Here is a 19,536-nt window from a genome sequence, read left to right on the forward strand (position 1 = left end):
TTATGTGAACACGTACATGCTATGCCTTCAAAGCCAGACAGAGTGATTGTAGCGTCTGATAGCTGGAATCCCTTTTCTGTTACTGTTTCCTGATCGAGAGTGGTTGTGGTTGCCCCCATATCAATCATAAATGGAACTGGAATTCCAGCAACTTGCAATATTACATTGGGCTCTTCCTGAGGGGTGGAAATCACAGTAGGAAGCATCTTTGCTTGTCCATTTCTAAGCGGGTTGTTTGCCCCACCTGTCCCGTGGTAGCTTTCATTTCTTCTGATCCCCAGATATAGCCCACTCGCATCCTTCTTTCCACTGAACACCTTTAATATTAGTTCTCTTCAAGGTTGATCGGGATTCGAAAGTCGGGTCGCAATGATATGTCAAAGCTCGTCGCATTCGATTTCGGTCATTGCCAGGCCAATCCATATTATTTTTAATCGTGTTGGCTATCTATATTGGTAAGCGATAGAACAGTAGGGCATTAAACTGGGGGGACAGATTCCCATTATTAAAGGCTTGGTCTCCTGTGAAAGTGCCATAGCAGGCCACAAATCATTCCCAATAGTCTGGTCCCGATTCCGCAGGGGTAGGTTTGCATTCAAGTACTTTACTAATGTTTACAGGTTGCTGGAGAGCCCTTTCCAAGGCTTGAATGATCTGGTCTGTCTGTTCATTCTCATTATGGTTTCCCGCCTGTAACTCCTGATAGGTTTGGTATCTCAATTCTGCCTTACATTTCCTCCCCTCAGCAGCTGAGAGAATCATGCAGCAGAGACTGAATAAATCTTGTGGAGTCGCATTAAACATTTTTGTATTGCGGACACACTGCGCTGGAATCTGGGGCCTGATTCATGATCATTATCATTTCTTGAGGCTTCCAGGGTGCATACACAGGTATCACTGAGGGCTGTACCTCCTCCTGCTCGTGGATTGGGCAGCATTCGGGTGGGAATTGTCTTTGTGGAGCCATTAACTCTGGGGTTTTATTGGATTCTTCCCTCCCTGTCTCGGAATAAACCTCTGTATTCCCTTTCAGGATCTCATGGTAAAGTGGCACCCCCACCCCCCCCCCACTTCCCTGTCCTGCTGTTTTACCCGAGCGGCCATCGTTGGGGTTTGGGGGCAGTGGGTGCACTTGGCCCCTGGTAAGGTAGGAGAGGTACGGGGGGGTTCCCACTCCTCATCACGGTCACTGTCCTCAAGCAGGGTCGGTATGACAGACATGGGTTTGGGATCCCTTGTTTCCCTATCAGAATGTAACGAAACCTAATTTCCCTCGGGGTCAATAAAGTACGTTTGTCTGTCTGTCTGTCTGACGTTCCTGCCCTTCTCTCCTATCTGGGCCGGCATTGGTTTGCTTACGTTGTTTTTCCTGCTCTCGTTTTCGGTGCACATCCACCCATTCACACTTCACTTTTAGTGTCTCCCAATCTTTGCAGTACATACCTCTATCTCATTGTCACATGCATTCTTACTCCAACTTGCTAATAATATACTGTTCCACTTCATATCTGCTTTTCCTTTCACTCCCTTTCAACAATTTCCACTTCTTTCCACAGTTCTTTTTCCATATCAAATTGACTGTTTGTTCTCATGATGTAATATCCCAGTTTCCCTTCCCCCCCGTGGCCACATTTTGTTCCCCAATTTCTTATTCAGCGCTGCACTCAACATTTGAAAATCTTTTTCCTTGCCTGGAAAACTCTCAGACATATTGTGTAGGGCTGCTCCTGGCCCACTCGCATCAATCGACTGCAATTGACCCATGTCCTCTAAGTAATCTACCCGGCACAAAGCCTCCTGCTCAATTATCGATCAGGTAACTTTACCCGGCTGGCACCTCCTGCTCAATTAATGAAATTATCTGGCATGTCTGCCTCCTGCCCACTTAGTAAAATTTACCTGGTACTGCCACATGCCCACTTAGCAAAATTTTGCCTTCCTTATACGAGCCTCTCGACAGATTCTTTCCCAATCCCGTCAAGCTAAGCAATCAGCCTTGGGTGAGGGACCGTACCTCCAAATGAAGTAACGGAGAGTGACAAAAGGTAAAATACCTATTGGGCACCCGGTCAGTCTCCGCAGTCCCCAGAGTGGTCCAGCCGCTTACTCAGCCCGTCTGCTTGGCACTCCCTGTATTGGGATCCTGTTCGTGATGACAAATGTTAAAAGTTGAGTCCAATTAAAACTCGGGAGTCCAGTTTCTTATCATCACCACAGTTTGTTGTGCATTCTTCTGCAGGAGATTGAGACCCAGTTGTCAAAGGGTAGGCACGTAAGCACTGCCACTGTCTACAAGTGGACTGACTTAGTCAGGTTACAGCCTGTACATAGTACATAGTAAGCCCATACATTACTATTGCAATATGTTGTTCGAACTGGTACACCCAAGTCTGTTGGTGCAAAACTTAATTACTTAGAATTGAGAGTTTACTAAATCAAGGTTTTAATTACAGATGGATGTACAGTCTCGTCCTTGTCAGTTATTCCCTTTGCAAGGCCCTGATTTAATAACAAACAAGTTCATTCCTGTCCTTATCAGGGAGTCCTCCTCCACTTACTCAAACATGAGTACAATGTATAATGCTATCAGCTCTCAGTGTGTCTCTCTGCAAGCCTCAGAGAACTGGTAATGAGCCTGTCTTAGCTAAATGCTGAAAACTGAGTTCACATCAGTTCAAAATTCCTATTCAGTCCCAATTATTCTTCTGGCCAGAGGTTTCATAGGTTCAAAATGATTTTGTTTATATATCCTCAATTCCTCAGGAGGGTTCAGGGGAAATATTTATGTCCAATATAGAAACTGGTGTTACCTGTGTGTATTGTGGCGATGCAAAAGTTGCTGGAGAATTTGCAAGTGGGAAGAAGTGGAGTGATGTTTGCAAATCTGACTTTTTGAAGCATAGTTTAGCAAGCAAACCACATATGGACAATGTACAAAAGCTCTGGTGAGAAAATCCTTCATTACCCATTACAGGCCTGCTACACAGATTGTGTGAGAGTGCAGATTAACTCGATTACGTATAATGTGTAAAATGTCCTTTTTTGTTGGTTAAGAGCTTTTTTAGGTGTATAAGATGATGAGGGGCATTGATCGTGTGCATAGCCAGAGGTTATTTTCCCAGGGCTGAAATGGCTAACACAAGAGAGCAGAGTTTTAAACTGCTTGAAAATTGATACCGAGGGGATGTCAGGAGTAACTTTTTTTTTACACAGAGAGTGGTGGGTGCATGGAATGCACTGCTGGCTTTTTGTGTGAGAGTGTTTCAGTTACTGTGGGAACAGGAAACCATGCAGCTCAGTGGGAACAGTGAATAATACCATTGGAGAGAGTCAAACTGAGCCAGGTCACAGATTGGAGATGGCAGAAATGCCCCATTCTTATAGACACAGGAAGAGCATCAGAGAGTTTGATGGTCATTCCAGGTACCAGCACTCTGCCCAGTCAGAAGATGATTTCTCTCTGCAACTTGGGTTGAACTTCATTGTAAGAGTGTGTTGCCAGATCACACCATGACAACTCAAGTGATCTCATCTGAAATGTTGTCCTACACCCATTGATTGATTCTGTAAATCTTTTTACAGGTTAAAAATGACAAGGAATTTGTCTACGGGAATCTCGAACACTACACGCCAGTTTTGCTGTCTCTGTCCAGATATTTAAGAAGTGGAGCAAGGGATTCACTCGACCATCCTTCCTGCTCAGACTGTGGGGAGGGATCCACTCGATCATCCTTCCTGCTCAGACTGTGGGGAGGGATTCACTCGATCATCCTTCCTGCTCAGACAGTGGGGAGGGATTCACTCGATCATCCTTCCTGCTCAGACTGTGGGGAGGGATTCACTCGATCATCCTTCCTGCTCAGACTGTGGGGAGGGATTCACTCTATCATCCTTCCTGCTCAGACTGTGGGGAGGGATTCACTCGGTCATCCTTCCTGCTCAGACTGTGGGGAGGGATTCACTCGATCATCCTTCCCGCTCAGACTGTGGGGAGGGATTCACTCGATCATCCTTCCTGCTCACACTGTGGGGAGGGATTCACTCTATTATCAGACTGACTGCCATGCCTGCCATTTTAAACGGGGGTGGTGGGGGGGGAACCTGTTCATCTGCTCAGACAGTGGGAATGGATTCAGTTGGACATTTCAACTGAAGGGACATCAGCAAGTTTATACTGGGGCAAGGCCATTCACCTGTTCTGTGTGTGAGAAGGGGTTCAGTCGGTCTTCCCACCAGTGGACACACCAATTAGTTCACACCACACCGGGCAGAGGCTGGTCAACTGCTGAATTTCTGGGAAAGGATTCACTCAGTCATCTGACCTAATGGCTCACCAGCGAGTTCACGCTCGGGAGCAGCCGTTCACCTGCTCAGACGGTGGGAAAGGATTCACTTGGTCATCTAACCTGAAGAAACATCAGCGAGTTCACACTGGAGAGAGGCCATACACCTGCTCAGAATGTGGGAAAGGATTCACTTCCTCAGATAAACTGAAGATTCATCAGCGGGTTCACACTGGGGAGAGGCCGTTCACCTGCTCAAACTGTGGGAAGGGATTCACTCAGTCATCTAAACTGAAGGAACATCAGCGAGTTCACACTGGTGAGAGGCCATTCACATGCTCAGACTGTGGGAAGGGATTCACTCGGTCATCCAACCTGCTGGCACACAAGTCAGTTCACACTGGGGAGAGGCCTTTCACCTGTTCAGACTGTGGGAAGGGATTCTCTTTGTCATCCCAACTGAAGGGACATCACCGAGCTCACACTGGGGTTTGGCCATTCATCTGCTCAGACTGTGGGAAAGGATTCACTCAGTTATCAAAACTGGAGGTACATCAGCGAGTTCACACTGGAGAGAGGCCATTCACCTGCTCAGACTGTGGGAAGGGATTCACTCAGTCATCTATTCTGAAGTTACATCAGCGAGTTCACACTGGGGAGCAGCCGTTCACCTGCTCAGACTGTGGGAGGGGATTCACTTGCTTATCTAATCTGAAAGGACATCAGAGAGTTCACACTGGTGAGAGGCCATTCACATGCTCAGACTGTGGGAAGGGATTCATTCTGTCACACGAACTACTGGTACACAAGTCAGTTCACACTGGGGAGTGGCCGTTCACTTGCTCAGACTGTGGTAAGGGATTCTCTCAGTCATCCCAACTGAAGGTACATCAGCGAGTTCACACTGGAGAGAGGCCGTTCACCTGCTCAGACTGTGGGAAAGGATTCACTCAGTCATCCAAGCTGAAGGTACACCAGCGAGTTCACACCGGAGAGAGGCCGTTCACCTGCTCAGACTGTGGTAAGGGATTCACTTGCTCATCTGAACTGAAGGTACATCAGCGAGTTCACACTGGGGAGAGGCCGTTCACCTGCTTAGACTGTGGGAAGGGATTCACTTGTTCATCCCAACTGAAGGTACATCAGCGAATTCACACTGGGGAGAGGCCGTTCACCTGCTTGGAAGGGATTCACTCGGTCACCTCAACGACAGAGACACCAGCGAGTTCACACTGAGTAGAGGCCGATCAACTGGTCAGTCTTTGGGAAAAGTTTCTCTCAGCCAAATCAACCAAAATGTGCATCAGCAAGTTCACACTGCGGAGTGGCCGTTCACCTGCGGTGAATGTGGGAAGTGATTCACTAAGTAATCTAAGCTTATGTAACTCTCACTTTAGCTAGCAGCTTAATTTGCCCCCGGCCCCAGCCCGGCCAAACTAAAAAAAATCTCATTTGGGTGGATGCTGCATGATGCATCCCCTGTTACAAATCAGTACTGTACCCCGAAATAACAAACGGTACACAATATGTGATTAAACAATTGAGATTTATAATTCTTACTTTGACTATAGTGTTAGTAAAGAAAACAAAAAAAAAGAAACAGAGCCCACTCTCTCCATTCGCATCGTCTCATCTCTCCCCAGCAAAAGACCATGAAAATCTCTCTTCCAGACTCACAAGAAGGAACATTTCTCTCATTGGACAGACCCGCACTCCAAATCCCTGTTTTCTATAGTCGTAACCTAAACATTGTTATACTTGTGACAGACTAACGGGTTCACACCAGGGAGAAAGTTTCAATAAGCTGCATGCTGGATATTTTTCCATCACCGTTGCTGAATGCGATTTCGAGACTGACTGTCGGTGCTGAACTCTGCAATTATTGCTGCTGCTCACCACACCCAGTTCTGCACCCTGGTCACTGGGCATGGGAGGAGTTTCTTCTGCTGCACATTCACCTTTAATGGGACTGGAGTTTAATATTCTGGTTCTGAGACAAATAAGTCAGTTCTATTTTAAACTCTGTCTCCGGTACGTAATGAATTTATAACACACCTTGTGCACAGTGGAGGGTCAACTCAGGCCGGCTGGACACTGCCTGTGATTCTGTTCCAGGACAGTCCTTTTAAGTCCTCCCCTGTTGTTCACCTCTTGCTCTCCCTGTGGTGATGGGTTCCAAACAGTCACCATCCTGTGGGTGAAGAGGTTTCCCTGAATTTTCTGCAGACTGAAGAAATTGAGCTGACTGCAGTTCTGTCTGAGATGTTCTTTACCCCTGAAATCTCTGAGCTGAGGAAGAATGAATTTGGGAGTTAACCTCCTTATTCATGGCTCATTTCCACATTATGGGTCATTTCCCCTGCTACTAAAGTGTTGTTGAAAACACACTGTCCTCTAAAGACTGAAAGCAGAATGCGAAACCATTGTTTGGATGTTCAACGGAGCAGGGTCAGAAACCAGAGGCGGGTCTGCACAAGGCAGAGTTTGGGGCTCTGGACGACGGTCGGGGTAAGAACATATGATAAGGAGAAGGGAATCAGCAGCGGAGCGTGTCAACGAATGACAGAGTAGCAACATTTGGAAGCTGATTGATAGAGAAAATCTTTCGGTTGTCTGACTGATGACACAAACAATGCCTGTGGTGAGGTGCTCCACTGGTTGAGGAATGTATGTGTTTGGAATGGTTTTATCTATTGGAGGAGTTGTTCCTGCTTATTAATCCTGTAATATTATATTCGAATGGTTCGTACGGATTGTCCTATCTGAAATAATGTATTGATTATAAAACATAGAATAGTACATCACATTACAGGCCCTTCGGCCCACAATGTTGTGGTGACCCTCAAACCCTGCCTCCCATATAGCCTCCCACAAATTCCTCCATATACCTGTCTAGTAGTCTCTTAAATTTCACTAGTGTATCTGCCTCCACCACTGACTCGGGCAGTGCATTCCACGCACCAACCACTCTCTGAGTGAAAAACCTTCCTCTAATATCCCCCTTGAACTTCCCTCCCCTTGCCATGTCCTCTTGTACTGAGCAGTGGTGCCCTGGGGTAGAGGCGCTGGCTGCCCACTCTGTCTATTCCTCTTAATATCTTGTACTTCTCTATCATGTCTCCTCTCATCCTCCTTCTTTCAAAGAGTAAAGCCCAAGCTCCCTTAATCTCTGATCATAATCCATACTCCTTAAACCAGGCAGCAACCTGGTAAATCTCCTCTGTACCCATTCCAATGCTTCCACATCCTTCCTATAGTGAGGCGACCAGAACTGGACACAGTACTCGAAGTGTGGCCGAACTGGAGTTTTATAGAGCTGCATCATTACCTCGCGACACTTCAACTCTATTCCTCCACTTATGAAGGCTAATACCCCATAAGTATCATGTATTACCTACATATCTCTATGCACTTTGGGCTTAAGCGCAATTGAAACATACTAAAAAAAACAAGACTACATTGAATAAAGTAAACTACGTTTTCCGTCATTGTCAGGCAGCAAAGATGGAATACATAGATGAGCTACCCGCAATATTAAAGAGGATACCAAATTTTTCTTCAGGTACATATATTGTAAGAGAGAGGCTGAAGTGGATATCGGACCACTGAAAAATGATGCTGGAGAGGTAGAAACGGGGTGGGGCTGCAAGGTGATGGCAGATGAACTGAATAAATCTTGTACATCACTCTTATCTCTCGAAGACACTGGCAGGAATATGGAAGTCCCAGATGTCAGTGGTCAGAATGTGTAAAGTTACGTTACACGGGAGAATGTTCTTTGGGAAACAGAGATGGTCTGAAGGTAAATAGGTCACCTGGACCAGATGGTGTACACCTCTGAGATCCGAAAGAGGTGGCTGAAGTGATGTGGAGGCATTAGCATTGATCTTTCGAGAATCGTTAAGGAAATAAAATCCAAAGAAGATTTTTCCTTCACTGCTCCCCGTCTCCCAGTGTCACCCATCACCTACCACGTCTTCCACCCCTTCACCCCCACACTGCTTCCTCTGATGTCTCATCTTCTTTGTTCCCAGTCCTGATGAAGGGTCTCGGCCCGAAACGTCGACTGTTTGCTATTTCCCATATATGCTGCCTGGCATCCCAGGTTCCTCCAGCATTTTGTGTCTGTGTTGCTTGGATTCCCAGCATCCACAGATTTTCTCCTGTTTTTGATAAAAGCAAAAGCGGGATCACGTAATATGGCAAGAAAACAGTGGGAAGTGAGAGGATTGGAAATCTTTTACATACCCAACAGGAGACAACAAAAACACACACACACACACACACACAGGAGAGACATGATGAAAAATTACGGTAATTGAGCCAATAATATCAGGTATCAAAAGTTGTTTAGATATATAAAGGGTAAAAGAGAGGGAAGAGTTGATATTGTACCACTGGAAGATGATGATGGCGTGTTAGTAATAGGGCAAAGAAATCGCGGCCGAATGTAATAAGTATTTTGTGTCAATCTTCACTGTGTAAGACACTCGCATTATAAGACTATCAGACATAGGAGCAGAATTAGGCCAGTCAGACCCATTGAGTCTGCTCCGCCGTTCTATCATGGCTGATCCCGGTTCTCACTCAACCCCATGCACCTGTCTCCTCGGCATATCCTGTAATGCCTCGACTGATCCATAAACTATTAGCTTTTGCCTGAAATGTACACACAGAGTTGGCCCCCACCGCCATCTGTGTCAGAGAATTCCACAGATTCACTGCTGTCTGACTAAATAAAATCCTCCTTAACTGCTCTAAAAGGTTGCTCCTCCGCTTTCAGGCTGTGCCCTCTGTTATGGCTACCCCCACCATAGGAAAAGGCCTCTCCTCATCCACCCTATCTGGACTTTTCCACATTCGGTGGGTTTCAGTGAGATTCAGGATTCAGGATGAGGTTTATTACAACAGGCATTTGGCTTGAAATTTGTTGACAGCAGCAGCAGTTCAATGCAATTCATATTCTGGCATAGATAATAATAAATGAATTAAAACAATAATCAAACAGCAGTTCAATGCAATTCATATTCTGGCATAGATAATAATAAACTAATTAAAACAGTAATCAACAAGTAAATCAATTATGTGTGATGAATAGTTTATTAAAATGTGTAAAAACAGAAATACTGTATATTGAAGAGTGTCCAAAGCTTTCAAAGTCCATTCAGGAATCGGATGGCAGAGGGGAAGCTTTTCCTGAATCACTGAGTGTGCGCCTTCAGGCTTCTGTATCTCCTACCTGATGGTAACAGTGAGGAAAGGGCATGTCCTGGGTGCTGAAGGTCCTTTATAATGGACGCTGCCTTTCTGTGATACCGCTTCCTAAAGATGTCCTGGATGCTTTGTAGTCTCGTACCCAAGATGGAGGTGACGAGATTTACAGCCTTCTGCAGCTTCTGAACACCCTCCACCCACATTTACTAAACATAAGTCAGTGCAGGAGTACAGGCCCAAAGCTGGCAAACGCTTCTCATACTTAACCCCTTCATTCCCGGAATCATCTTCTTGAAGATCCTCTGGACTCTCTCCAATGACAACGCACATTTTCTAAGATAGAAGTCCCACATACTCTAACTCTAACAGAATATTACCCTTCATTGGTAGAGGGATTGAATTCAAGAGCAGGGAGGTAATGCTGCCACTATACAGAGTACCGGTGAGGCCGCACCTCGAGTACTGTGTGCAGTTCTGGTCTCCGTACACGAGGAAGGATAGACAGTACTGGCTTTGGAGGCAATGCAGAGAAGGTGAACCAGTTTGATTCCAGGGATGAGGGGGTTAACCTATGAGGAGAGATTGAGTCGCCTGGGACTTTTCTCTCTGGGGTTCAGAAGAATGAGAGGGAATCTTATAGAAATACCCAGAATTTTGAAAGGGATAGATAAGATAGAAGTAGGAAAGTTGTTTCCATTGGTAGATGAGACTAGAACTTGGGGACATTGCCTCAAGATTCAGGAGAGAAGAGTTAGGGCGGAGATGAGGAGAAACTGTTTTTCCCAGAGAGTGCTGAATCTGTGGAATTCTCTGTCCAGGGAAGCAGTTGAGGTTTCCTCACGAAGTATATTTAAGATACAGTTAGATAGGTTTTTGCAGAATAAGGTAATTAATGGTTATAGGGAAAAGGCTGGTAGATGGAGCTGAGTTCAGCCATGATTTTATTGAATGGCGGGGCAGGCTCAATGGGCCAATGGCCGACTCCTGCTCCCATTTCTTATGTTCTGACGTGTGGCCTGAGTAGTCTCTTATAAAGTAACAGCATTATCTCCTTGCTAGTATATTCTACTTCACTTTAAATAAAGCCAGCATTGCAGTTGCCTTCGTTACCATAGACTCAACCCGTAAACTAATCTTCTGGGAGTCTTGCCCAAGGTCCTGGTGGCGTAGTGACGTCAGCGCCGGACTTCGTAACGGAGGTCCATGGGTTCGAATACAGTCGCTCCCTTGTACGCTTTCCATCCGTGCCGGATTGAGTGTTGAGCTCGCAATTCGACCTCATCAAATAAAGAAAGATACTGTGAAATGTCTGTGTGAGGAGTAGCGCCCCACACAACCTTCCGATCCGCGCCTTGTAAGGCACGAAAATGCCCGACGCTGCCCTGAGTCAGTCCTGAGTCGACGACGTCATCATCATCATCATCATCATCACATTTCCTTCTGTACATCTGTGGTTTGAACCTTCTCCCCAATCAGATGATAGTTCACCATTGTTCCTTTTGCCAAAATGCTTTGTTGTACATTTCCCAGTTTTGTATTCCATTTGCCCGTTCTTCAAACTTGTGTCCTGCTGCAATCGTATTGCACCCTCAGCACCACCATCGCCTCCACCTATCTTTGTATCATCCGCAAACCTTGTCACAAAGCCATCAGTTCCATTATCCAAGTCATTGACAAACAATGTGAAAAGTAGCGGTCCGAATACTGACCCCTGAAGACCACTAATCACTGCTGGCCAACCAGAAAAGGCCGCTTTTATTCCCACTCGCTGCCTCTTGGCTGACAGCCATTCCTCTATCCATGCCAGTATTACTTCTGACATTTATCCTGTTAAGCAGTCTCATGTGTGACACCTTATCGGAAGCTTTCTGAAAATCCAAGTAAATGACATCCACTGCCTCTCGTTTGTCCATCCTGCTTATGACTTCCTCGAAGATCTGTAACAGACTTGTCAGGCAAGATTTCCCTGTAAAGAACCAAGCTGGCTTTGACATTATATCATTAGTCTCCTAGTACACCAAAACCTCAACTGTTATCATGACTCCACACTTTCCCAGCCACTGAGATTAGGCTAACTGGACTATAATTTGCTTTACTTTGCCTTCCTCCCTTCTCAAAGAGTGGATTGGCATTTGCAATCTTCCTGTCCTCCGGGACCATGCCAGAATCAAGGGATTCTTGACGTGTCATGACCAATGCATCTGTTATCTCTCCAGCAACCTCTCTCAGGACTCTGGGATGAAGTCCATCTGGTCCAGGTGACTTATCCACTTCAAGAACCTGTGTTTGCCTCAAACGTTTTCCTTTGTAATAGCATTGGCACTCACTCCTGTTCCCTGACACTCATGGATCTCTGGCACACTGGTGGTGTCTTCCACAGACAAGACGGATGCAAAGTACCTATCAAGTTCATCTACCATCTCTTCCCCATTTGTACCCCATGAGCATCATTTTCCAGTGGTCCAATATCAACTCTCGCCTCCCTTTCGTATATTTTATAACTGGTTTATATTATTGTATAGTTTGCTGTCATATTTCACCTTTCCCCTTACAGCTTTTATTTTTAACTTGCCTGTTGTTGGATGTTAAAAGCTACCCAATTATCCAACCTACTACTCATTTTTGCTACCTTATATGCTTTTATACAGTCCTTAACTTCCTTTGTCAGCCACGATAGCCCAGCCCCGCTGTTTGAGAACTACGTCTGTGGAATATATCTATCCTGCACATTATGAACTATTCCCAGAAACGTCAGCCATTTCTGCTCTGGCATCATCCTTTTCCAATCCACCTGGGGAATCACCTTTCTCATGCCTCTGTAATTCACTTTCATTCCATTGAGATATTACACATGTGACCTGTGCTTCTCCCTCACAAATTGCAGTAGGACTTCAATCATATTATGATCACTGCCTTCTAATGGTTCCTTTACATTAACCTGCCTAATAAGATCTGGGTTAATACACAATACCCAATGTAAGATAGCAGTTCCCCGAGTAGGCTCAACCATCAGCTGCTCTAAAAAGCCATTTCGTTTGCATTCAATACACCCCCTCTTTTGCGATCTCACGCCAATCTGACTTTCCCGATCCTCCTGCAGATTGAAGTCACCCACTACAGTTGTGTCATTAAATTTATTACGTAAATGCCAAACATTCAGCAGTACCTGGGGCAGAAGTGAGGATACATGCTTTTACCAAGGAGAGGAGGTGTTTTTGAAGCTGAAAGGCCTGAAGGTAGATAAGACACCGCAGAGTTCAGAAAGAGGTAGCTGAAGAGATTGTGAAGGCATTAGAGTCATAAAACACTACAACACAGGAAAATGCCATTCGGCCAGTCTAGTCCGTGCTAAAGCATTAATCTTCCGAGTTCCAACAACTTCCACCTGGACCATCGCCCTCCATATGCTTCTCATCCAGTGACCTAAGCAAACTTCTCTTAAAGATTACAATCGTCCCTGCCACTTGCTCAGCAGCTCGGTGCACACTCTCCCCGCCTCTGAATGAAGAAGTTCCCCCTTAGTTTTCTCTTCAAGTGATGAGTAATGATCTATCACAAATCACTAGATTTTGGAACGGTTCTGGTGGACCAGAAATTTGCAAATGTCACTCCACAATTTAAGAGGAAAATTATTGGACAGTTATTATTGTTGGACAGTTATTATTATTGGGCAGTTAGTCTGACCTTAGTGGTCAGGAAGATGTTAGAGTGTACTAAGAGTGTGTTTTTTGGGTACTGTAATTGGGGAAACATGATGAAGTAGGCCAAAGTCAGCCGGATTCCTTCAAGGAAATCTTGACTGACAAATCTCTTGAAATACTTTGCGGAAATAACAGGCAAGGTAGATAAAGCAGAGGCAGTGTATGTTGTTTGCTTGGATTTTCAGATGATCTTCAACAAGGTACCCCATGCAAGGCTTATTGAGAAAGTAAGGAGGCATGGGATCCAAGGGCACATTGCTTTGTGCATCCAGAACTGGCTTGCTCACAGAAGACAAAGAGTGGTTGTATACTGGTCATATTCTGCATGGAGGTCGGTGACCAGTGGTCTGCCTCAGGGATCGGTTCTGGGACCCCTACCCTTCGTGACTTTAATAAATGACCTGGATGAGGAAGTGGAGGTACGGGTTAGTAAATTTGCTGATGACACAAAGGTTGGGTTAGGTTGCAGGGGGATATTGATAGTCTGCAAACCTGGGCTGAGAAGCGGCAAATGGACTTCAACCCAAAGAAGTGTGATGTGGTTCATTTGCTTCGGTCAAATATGATAGAATATAGTAATAATTGTAAGCCTCTTGGCAGTGTGGAGGAACAGAGGGATCTTGGGGACGGAGTCCACAGGACACTCAAAGCTGCTATGTAGGTTGACTCTGTGGTTAAGAAGCCATACTGTGCGTTGGTCTTAATCATCCGCAGGCTTGAGTTTAAAAGCCGAGATGTAATGTTGCAGCTATATAGGACTTTGGTCAGACCCCACTTGGAGTACTGTGCTCAGTCCTGGTCGCCAAACTACAGGAAGGATGTGGAAGCCATAGAAAGGGTGCTGAGGAGATTTACGAGGATGTTGTTTGGATAGGGATAAGTTGAGTGAACTCAGTCTTTTCTCCTTGGAGTGATGGAGGATAAGAGGTGTCCTGATAAAGGTGTCCATGAAAATGAGAGACATTGATCGTGTGGATAGTTAGAGGCTTTTTCCCAGGGCTGAAAGTGCTAGCACGAGAGGGCATAGTTTGAAGATGCTTGGAAGTAGGTACGGAGGAGATGTCAGGGGTATGTTTTTTTTACATAGAGAGTGGTGAGTGGTTGGAATGGGCTGCCGGCAATGGTGGTGGAGGCGGCCATGATAGGGTCTTTTAAGAGACTCCTGGATAGGTACACGGAGCTTAGAAAAATAGAGAACTGCAGGTAACCCTTGGCATTTCTAGAGCAAGGACATGTTCGGCATCGCTTTGTGAGCCAAAGGGCCTGTAACGTGCGGCAGGTTTTCTATGTTTCTAAGGTGCTGCACGTGAGGCTGCTTAACAGGATCACAGCTCATGGAATTACAGGGAAGAAACTTGTACTGACAAGGGAGAAAGAGTCAGAATAATGTGGGCAATTCTGTTTTGCTGTCGGTAACTAATGCTGCTCTGTAGGGGTCAGTATTGAGACCGCATCGTTTCATGTTAAATCTGAATGATATGGATGACGGAATTGATACCTTGGTGACGAACATTGCAGTTGATACAAAGATAGGTACGGGACAGGTAGTTTAGAGCAAAGCGGGAGTCTGCAGAAGGACTTCGATAGGTCTGGAGAATACCAGCAAAGTAGCAGTTGAAATACAGTGTATGCAAGTCATGTACATTTGGTAGAAGTAATTGGGCGTAGAAAAAAAAAATAAATGGGAGAAACTTGAAAAAATTAGAGGTGCATAAGTGCTTGTGAGTCCTTGAGTAAGAGGCCCTAAAGATTTGCTTGCAAATTGAGTTGATTAAAGATGACAACTGCAATGTTAGCATTAGAAGAGCAGGGATGCGATACTATTGCTTTATAACTCATTGGGCAGATCACTGTTGGTGTATTGTGAGCAGATTCCGACCTGTATTTACGACTTATTATCTGAGCAAAAGATGTGTTCGTATTGGAGTGGGTCCGGAGAAGTTTCAAAGAATGATTCCAGGACGACCAAGAGTGGATGACCTGGATGAGGAAGTACGTGGGAAGGGATTCACTCAGTCATCCAACCTACAGAAATTTATCAATATCCACTGCTGCTGATTTCCACACACAAATAAATCAAAAGGGATATGCCCAATCAAATAGATAATTAATCAATCAATAGCCCCCAAAACAACACGGCCCAGCCAGACACATAACAAGTGACTTTACATCTCACAACAGTGGATTCTGTAATGAAACCCATGATTAATGTTGTTGTCCCTCTGAAATCATAAGAAACGCACATTAAGGTGCATTTAAATGCGAGCGCATCCCCACAGGTGACGTCGCACAGACCCCCCTCGCGCCTGACGTCACGCATGGGCTTCCCACACCGGGATCTGCCCTTACGTGCACAGCGTCTTACGTCATCCATGCGCTGGTGAGCTCGGGCTTTATCAGTTTAATAGCTGGGCTAATAATCACGTGACCAGCCCTCCCCCACCGCTATCAACAGAGGATTCAGGGGCTGCACTATTCCCATTGGTGCAAAGCGATGTCAATCACTTGTTACCGCCAGTCGCAGAGTTGGACAAGTCCAGAGGGCGTTACCGCTGCTGAGTTCGCCTCCCGCTCCGGCCTCAAACTCCACATCACAGTGGAGTAAATGTCCGTTTTTTGATTTATTTCCATTTCCCTCCAAGGGAAGTTGGGGCGTTTGTGAAGCGTCTCCTGCGGCCGGAGTCTGATGTGTCACCGAGAGGTAGGAGGAGACCGCTCGGCCCGTCGGTTTGATGCCAGCTCCCTGGGGAAGGAGAGGAGGGATTTTATTGAAAGGAAATAGATGGTGTGAGAGGGGGCGGACAAGATGTTTGTCCCGGTGGAAATCTGTGAAAATGTCTGAGCCCACGGTGGTGGCGAGCAGAGGGATTCATTTTGGGGGGGAAACACTGGCAGACTGTTGACCTGCAAGTGGGGCCAATGACAGGGTTGGGAGCTGAATGGTTGGGGCAACACGGGGCTGCAGAAGATGGACAGTTTTTGCACAGAGGATTAACAAAGTGGTTAGAGAGTATTTGTTATAGAGAGTGCAATGAAGTTTCAACAGACTGATCCCTGAAATGGTTAGGTCATCATATGAAGAAAGATCAAATGTGATAACAATTTCATTTGGAGAATCGAGGACTGGGAGGTGAGCACATTGAAATGCACGTCATTACCGGTTGAACCAGGGATCCCAGTCTCTGAAAAATGGGGTGGATGCCTATATTTTATAATAAATCCCCTATTGTTTTACCTTTACCTCCTCTCCCAATTTTATGCTTGCCCTGGTCCTTCACACCCCCTTACCTGCTTAAGATTCAGCCCATTAGCATCAGTCAGCAATTCATTCTTTTTGGCTTTTCCTAATGCCTCAGGGGTTGGCGCTTCCAGAAATTTATAAATGTCCATTGCTGCTGATTTCCACAACAAATAAATCAAAAGGGATTTCCCCAATCAAATGATAATTCTTCGATCAATAGCTCGCAAATTTGTTCATATCCCAGACGCAGGCCCCAAATTTGTTACGAACCATAATGCTTTAGAAACAAGCCAGCAGCAATAGATTACATCTGGAGTCTGGTTTTGATGTTAAATCTGTCTTTATTGGAATCTACTTGTAATATTGCAACTTAAACAAGATAAACAGAAGTTAACAGTGTTAAGTTTATAAATGTGTAAAAGTATAACTCCCAAACTATTGAGCTCAGGGGAAACAAGGCTTGCAGTCTTGAGATGCTAAAGTATGAAAGTTCAGTTCAACCACAGAATAGGCGATGAGGGAGAGAGATTTGTAATCCAGGGTAAATGGTGAGAGAAGGCAAATATGTCAAATTCCTCAGGTTCCACGGTGGTAAAACAAGAGAACAGTCGCTGTAGATTTTATCCGTCATCGCTCCAAATCCACATACAAATTATCACCGAAAGTGACTTGTCACAAGGTGTATCATCTTCAAGTGAACTACCACATCACAGCCAGGCAAGGGTTAACACATAAGTGGTTTCCACAGGACATCCCAAATCAGATCCACTCCTATGGATCAAACAAGGTGACAAACACACATTCAATGTACATGGATCAATAATTAACCCGTCCTTGTGGGCATAGGAAACTTTTAAACAGTGACTCTTGGCCACTAGTTCCCTGGTTTCGATCCTTCCATTTTCCCTCCTTCGTCTCCGTCTGACTCTGAGTGTCTGTGTTCTCGGTTAAAACTAAACAAGCTGCGAGCGATGTAAACAAGCTGCAAGTCAGACTGATTCACCTTCTTAATCGCTCTCTCTCTTTAAATGACAGTCCACAGCAAAGGAAACCCAGGGATTCATAACAATGGCTACTTCCCATTGTGAACTGACTGGTGTGCCAGTAGGTTTGATGACCGAGTGAATCCGACTGAGCAGGTGAATGGCTTTTCCCCAGTGTGAACTCTCTGATGACACTGTAGGTTGGATGACTGAGCGAATCCCTTCCCACAGACTGAGAAGGTGAATGGCTTCTCCCCGGTGTGAACTCTCTGATGTATCTTCAGTTTAGCTGAGCTAGTGAATCCCTTCCCGCACGGTGAGCAGGTGAATGGCTTCTCCCCAGTGTGAACTCGCTGGTGGACCAGTAGGTTGGATGACTGAGTGAATCCCTTCCCACAGTCCGAGCAGGTGAATGGCTTCTCCCCAGTGTGAACTCGCTGGTGGACCAGTAGGTTGGATGACTGAGTGAATCCCTTCCCACAGACTGAACAGGTATATGGCTTCTCCCCAGTGTGAAATTGCTGGTGTGCCAGTAGTTGGGATGACCGAGTGAAACTCTTCCCACAGTCTGAGCAGGTGAACGGCTTCTCCCCAGTGTGAACTCTCTGATGACTCTGTAGGTTGGATGGATCAGTGAATCTCTTCCCACAGACTGGGCAGGTGAACGGCTTCTCTCCAGTGTGAACTCGCTGATGACTCTGTAGGTTGGATGACTGAGCGAATCCCTTCCCACAGACTGGGCAGGTGAATGGCTTCTCCCCAGTGTGAACTCTCTGATGACTCTGTAGGTTGGATGACTGAGAGAATCCCTTTCCACAGTCTGAGCAGGTGAACGGCTTTTCCTCAGTGTGAGCTGACTGGTGTACCAGTAATTGGGATGACCGAGTGAATCCTTTCCCACATTCTGAGCAGGTGAACGGCCTCTCTCCAGTGTGAACTCGCTGATGACTCTGTAGATTGGATAACAGAGTGAATCCCTTCCCACAGACTGAGAAGGTGAATGGCTTCTCCCCAGTGTGAACTTTCTGATGACTCTGTAGGTTGGATGACCGAGTGAATCCCTTCCCACAGACTGAGCAGGTGAATGGCTTTTGCCCAGTGTGAACTCTCTGATGACACTGTAGGTTGGATGACTGAGTGAATCCCTTCCCACAGACTGAGCAGGTGAACGGCTTCTCCCCAGTGTGAACTCGCTGATGTACCAGTAGGTTGGATGACTGAGTAAATCCTTTCCCACAGTCTGAGCAGGTGAACGGCTTCTCCCCAGTGTGAACTGACTGGTGTACCAGTAGGGTAGATGACCGAGTGAAACTCTTCCCACAGTCAGAGCAGGTGAATGGCTTCTCCCCAGTGTGAACTCTCTGATGACTCTGTAGGTTGGATGACCGAGTGAATCCCTTTCCACAGACTGAGCAGGTGAACAGCTTCTCCCCAGTGTGAACTCGCTGATGTCTCTGTAGTTTGGATGACTGAGTGAATCCCTTCCTGCAGACTGTGCAGGTGAATGACCGCCCCCTGGTGTGAACACGCTGGTGTGCCATTAGGACAGATGACCGAGAGAATCCCTTCCCTTAAATTCAGCAGATGACCAGCCTCTGCCCAGTGTGATCTGACTGGTGTGTCCACAGGTGGGATGCCCGACAGAATCCTTTCTCACACACACAACAGATGAATGGCCTTGCCCTGTGTGAACTTGCTGATATACCTTCAGTTGAAATGACTGAGTGAATCCATTCCTAAGCAGGTGAATGGCCTTTCTCCTGTGTAAAATGACGGGCTTGCTGGTTGGTCAGATGACCGAGTGAATCCCTTCGCACAGTCTGAGCAGGAAGGATGGTCGATTGAATCCCTTGCTCCACTTCTTAAATATCTAGAAAGAGACAACAAAACTGGCGTGTCGTGTGTGAGATTCCTGGAGACAAATTCCTTCCCGTTTTTAACCTGTAAAAGATTTACAAAATCCATCAATGGGTGTAGGACAACATTTCAGATGAGATTACTTGAGTTGCCAAGATTTGATTTGGTATCACACTGTTACAGTAACGTTCAACCCAAGTTGAACAGAGTAATCATGTCCTGACTGGGCAGAGTGCTGGTATCTGGAATGTCCATCA

At 45.8% G+C, this 19,536-nt stretch overlaps 1 protein-coding gene and 1 pseudogene across 8 annotated transcripts in view; one reads left to right on the forward strand and one right to left on the reverse strand.

Moving 5' to 3' along the window:
• LOC132388981 (zinc finger protein 850-like) overlaps positions 1-19,536 on the forward strand; it is a 69,917-nt pseudogene that overhangs the window by 22,941 nt on the left and 27,440 nt on the right.
• Positions 948-19,536, reverse strand: part of LOC132388978 (zinc finger protein 229-like) — a 38,917-nt gene continuing 20,328 nt past the window's right edge. For 2 of the 8 annotated variants that reach the window (XR_009510387.1, XR_009510384.1), the window contains one exon: positions 948-2,143. Coding sequence is in view for 1 of the 8 variants with exons in the window: in XM_059961399.1 (XP_059817382.1) it covers positions 17,512-18,963 (1,452 nt within the window). In the remaining 7 variants the exon portion in view is untranslated. Of the gene's footprint in view, positions 2,144-5,523; positions 10,775-15,801; positions 15,942-16,033; positions 19,364-19,536 lie in introns of those variants that run through there. The other 6 variants (XR_009510386.1, XR_009510382.1, XR_009510380.1 and 3 more) reach the window with 5 other exon arrangements.

This window comes from Hypanus sabinus, unplaced genomic scaffold, assembly GCF_030144855.1.
Source record: "Hypanus sabinus isolate sHypSab1 unplaced genomic scaffold, sHypSab1.hap1 scaffold_447, whole genome shotgun sequence".
Taxonomy (NCBI): Eukaryota; Metazoa; Chordata; class Chondrichthyes; order Myliobatiformes; family Dasyatidae; genus Hypanus; species Hypanus sabinus.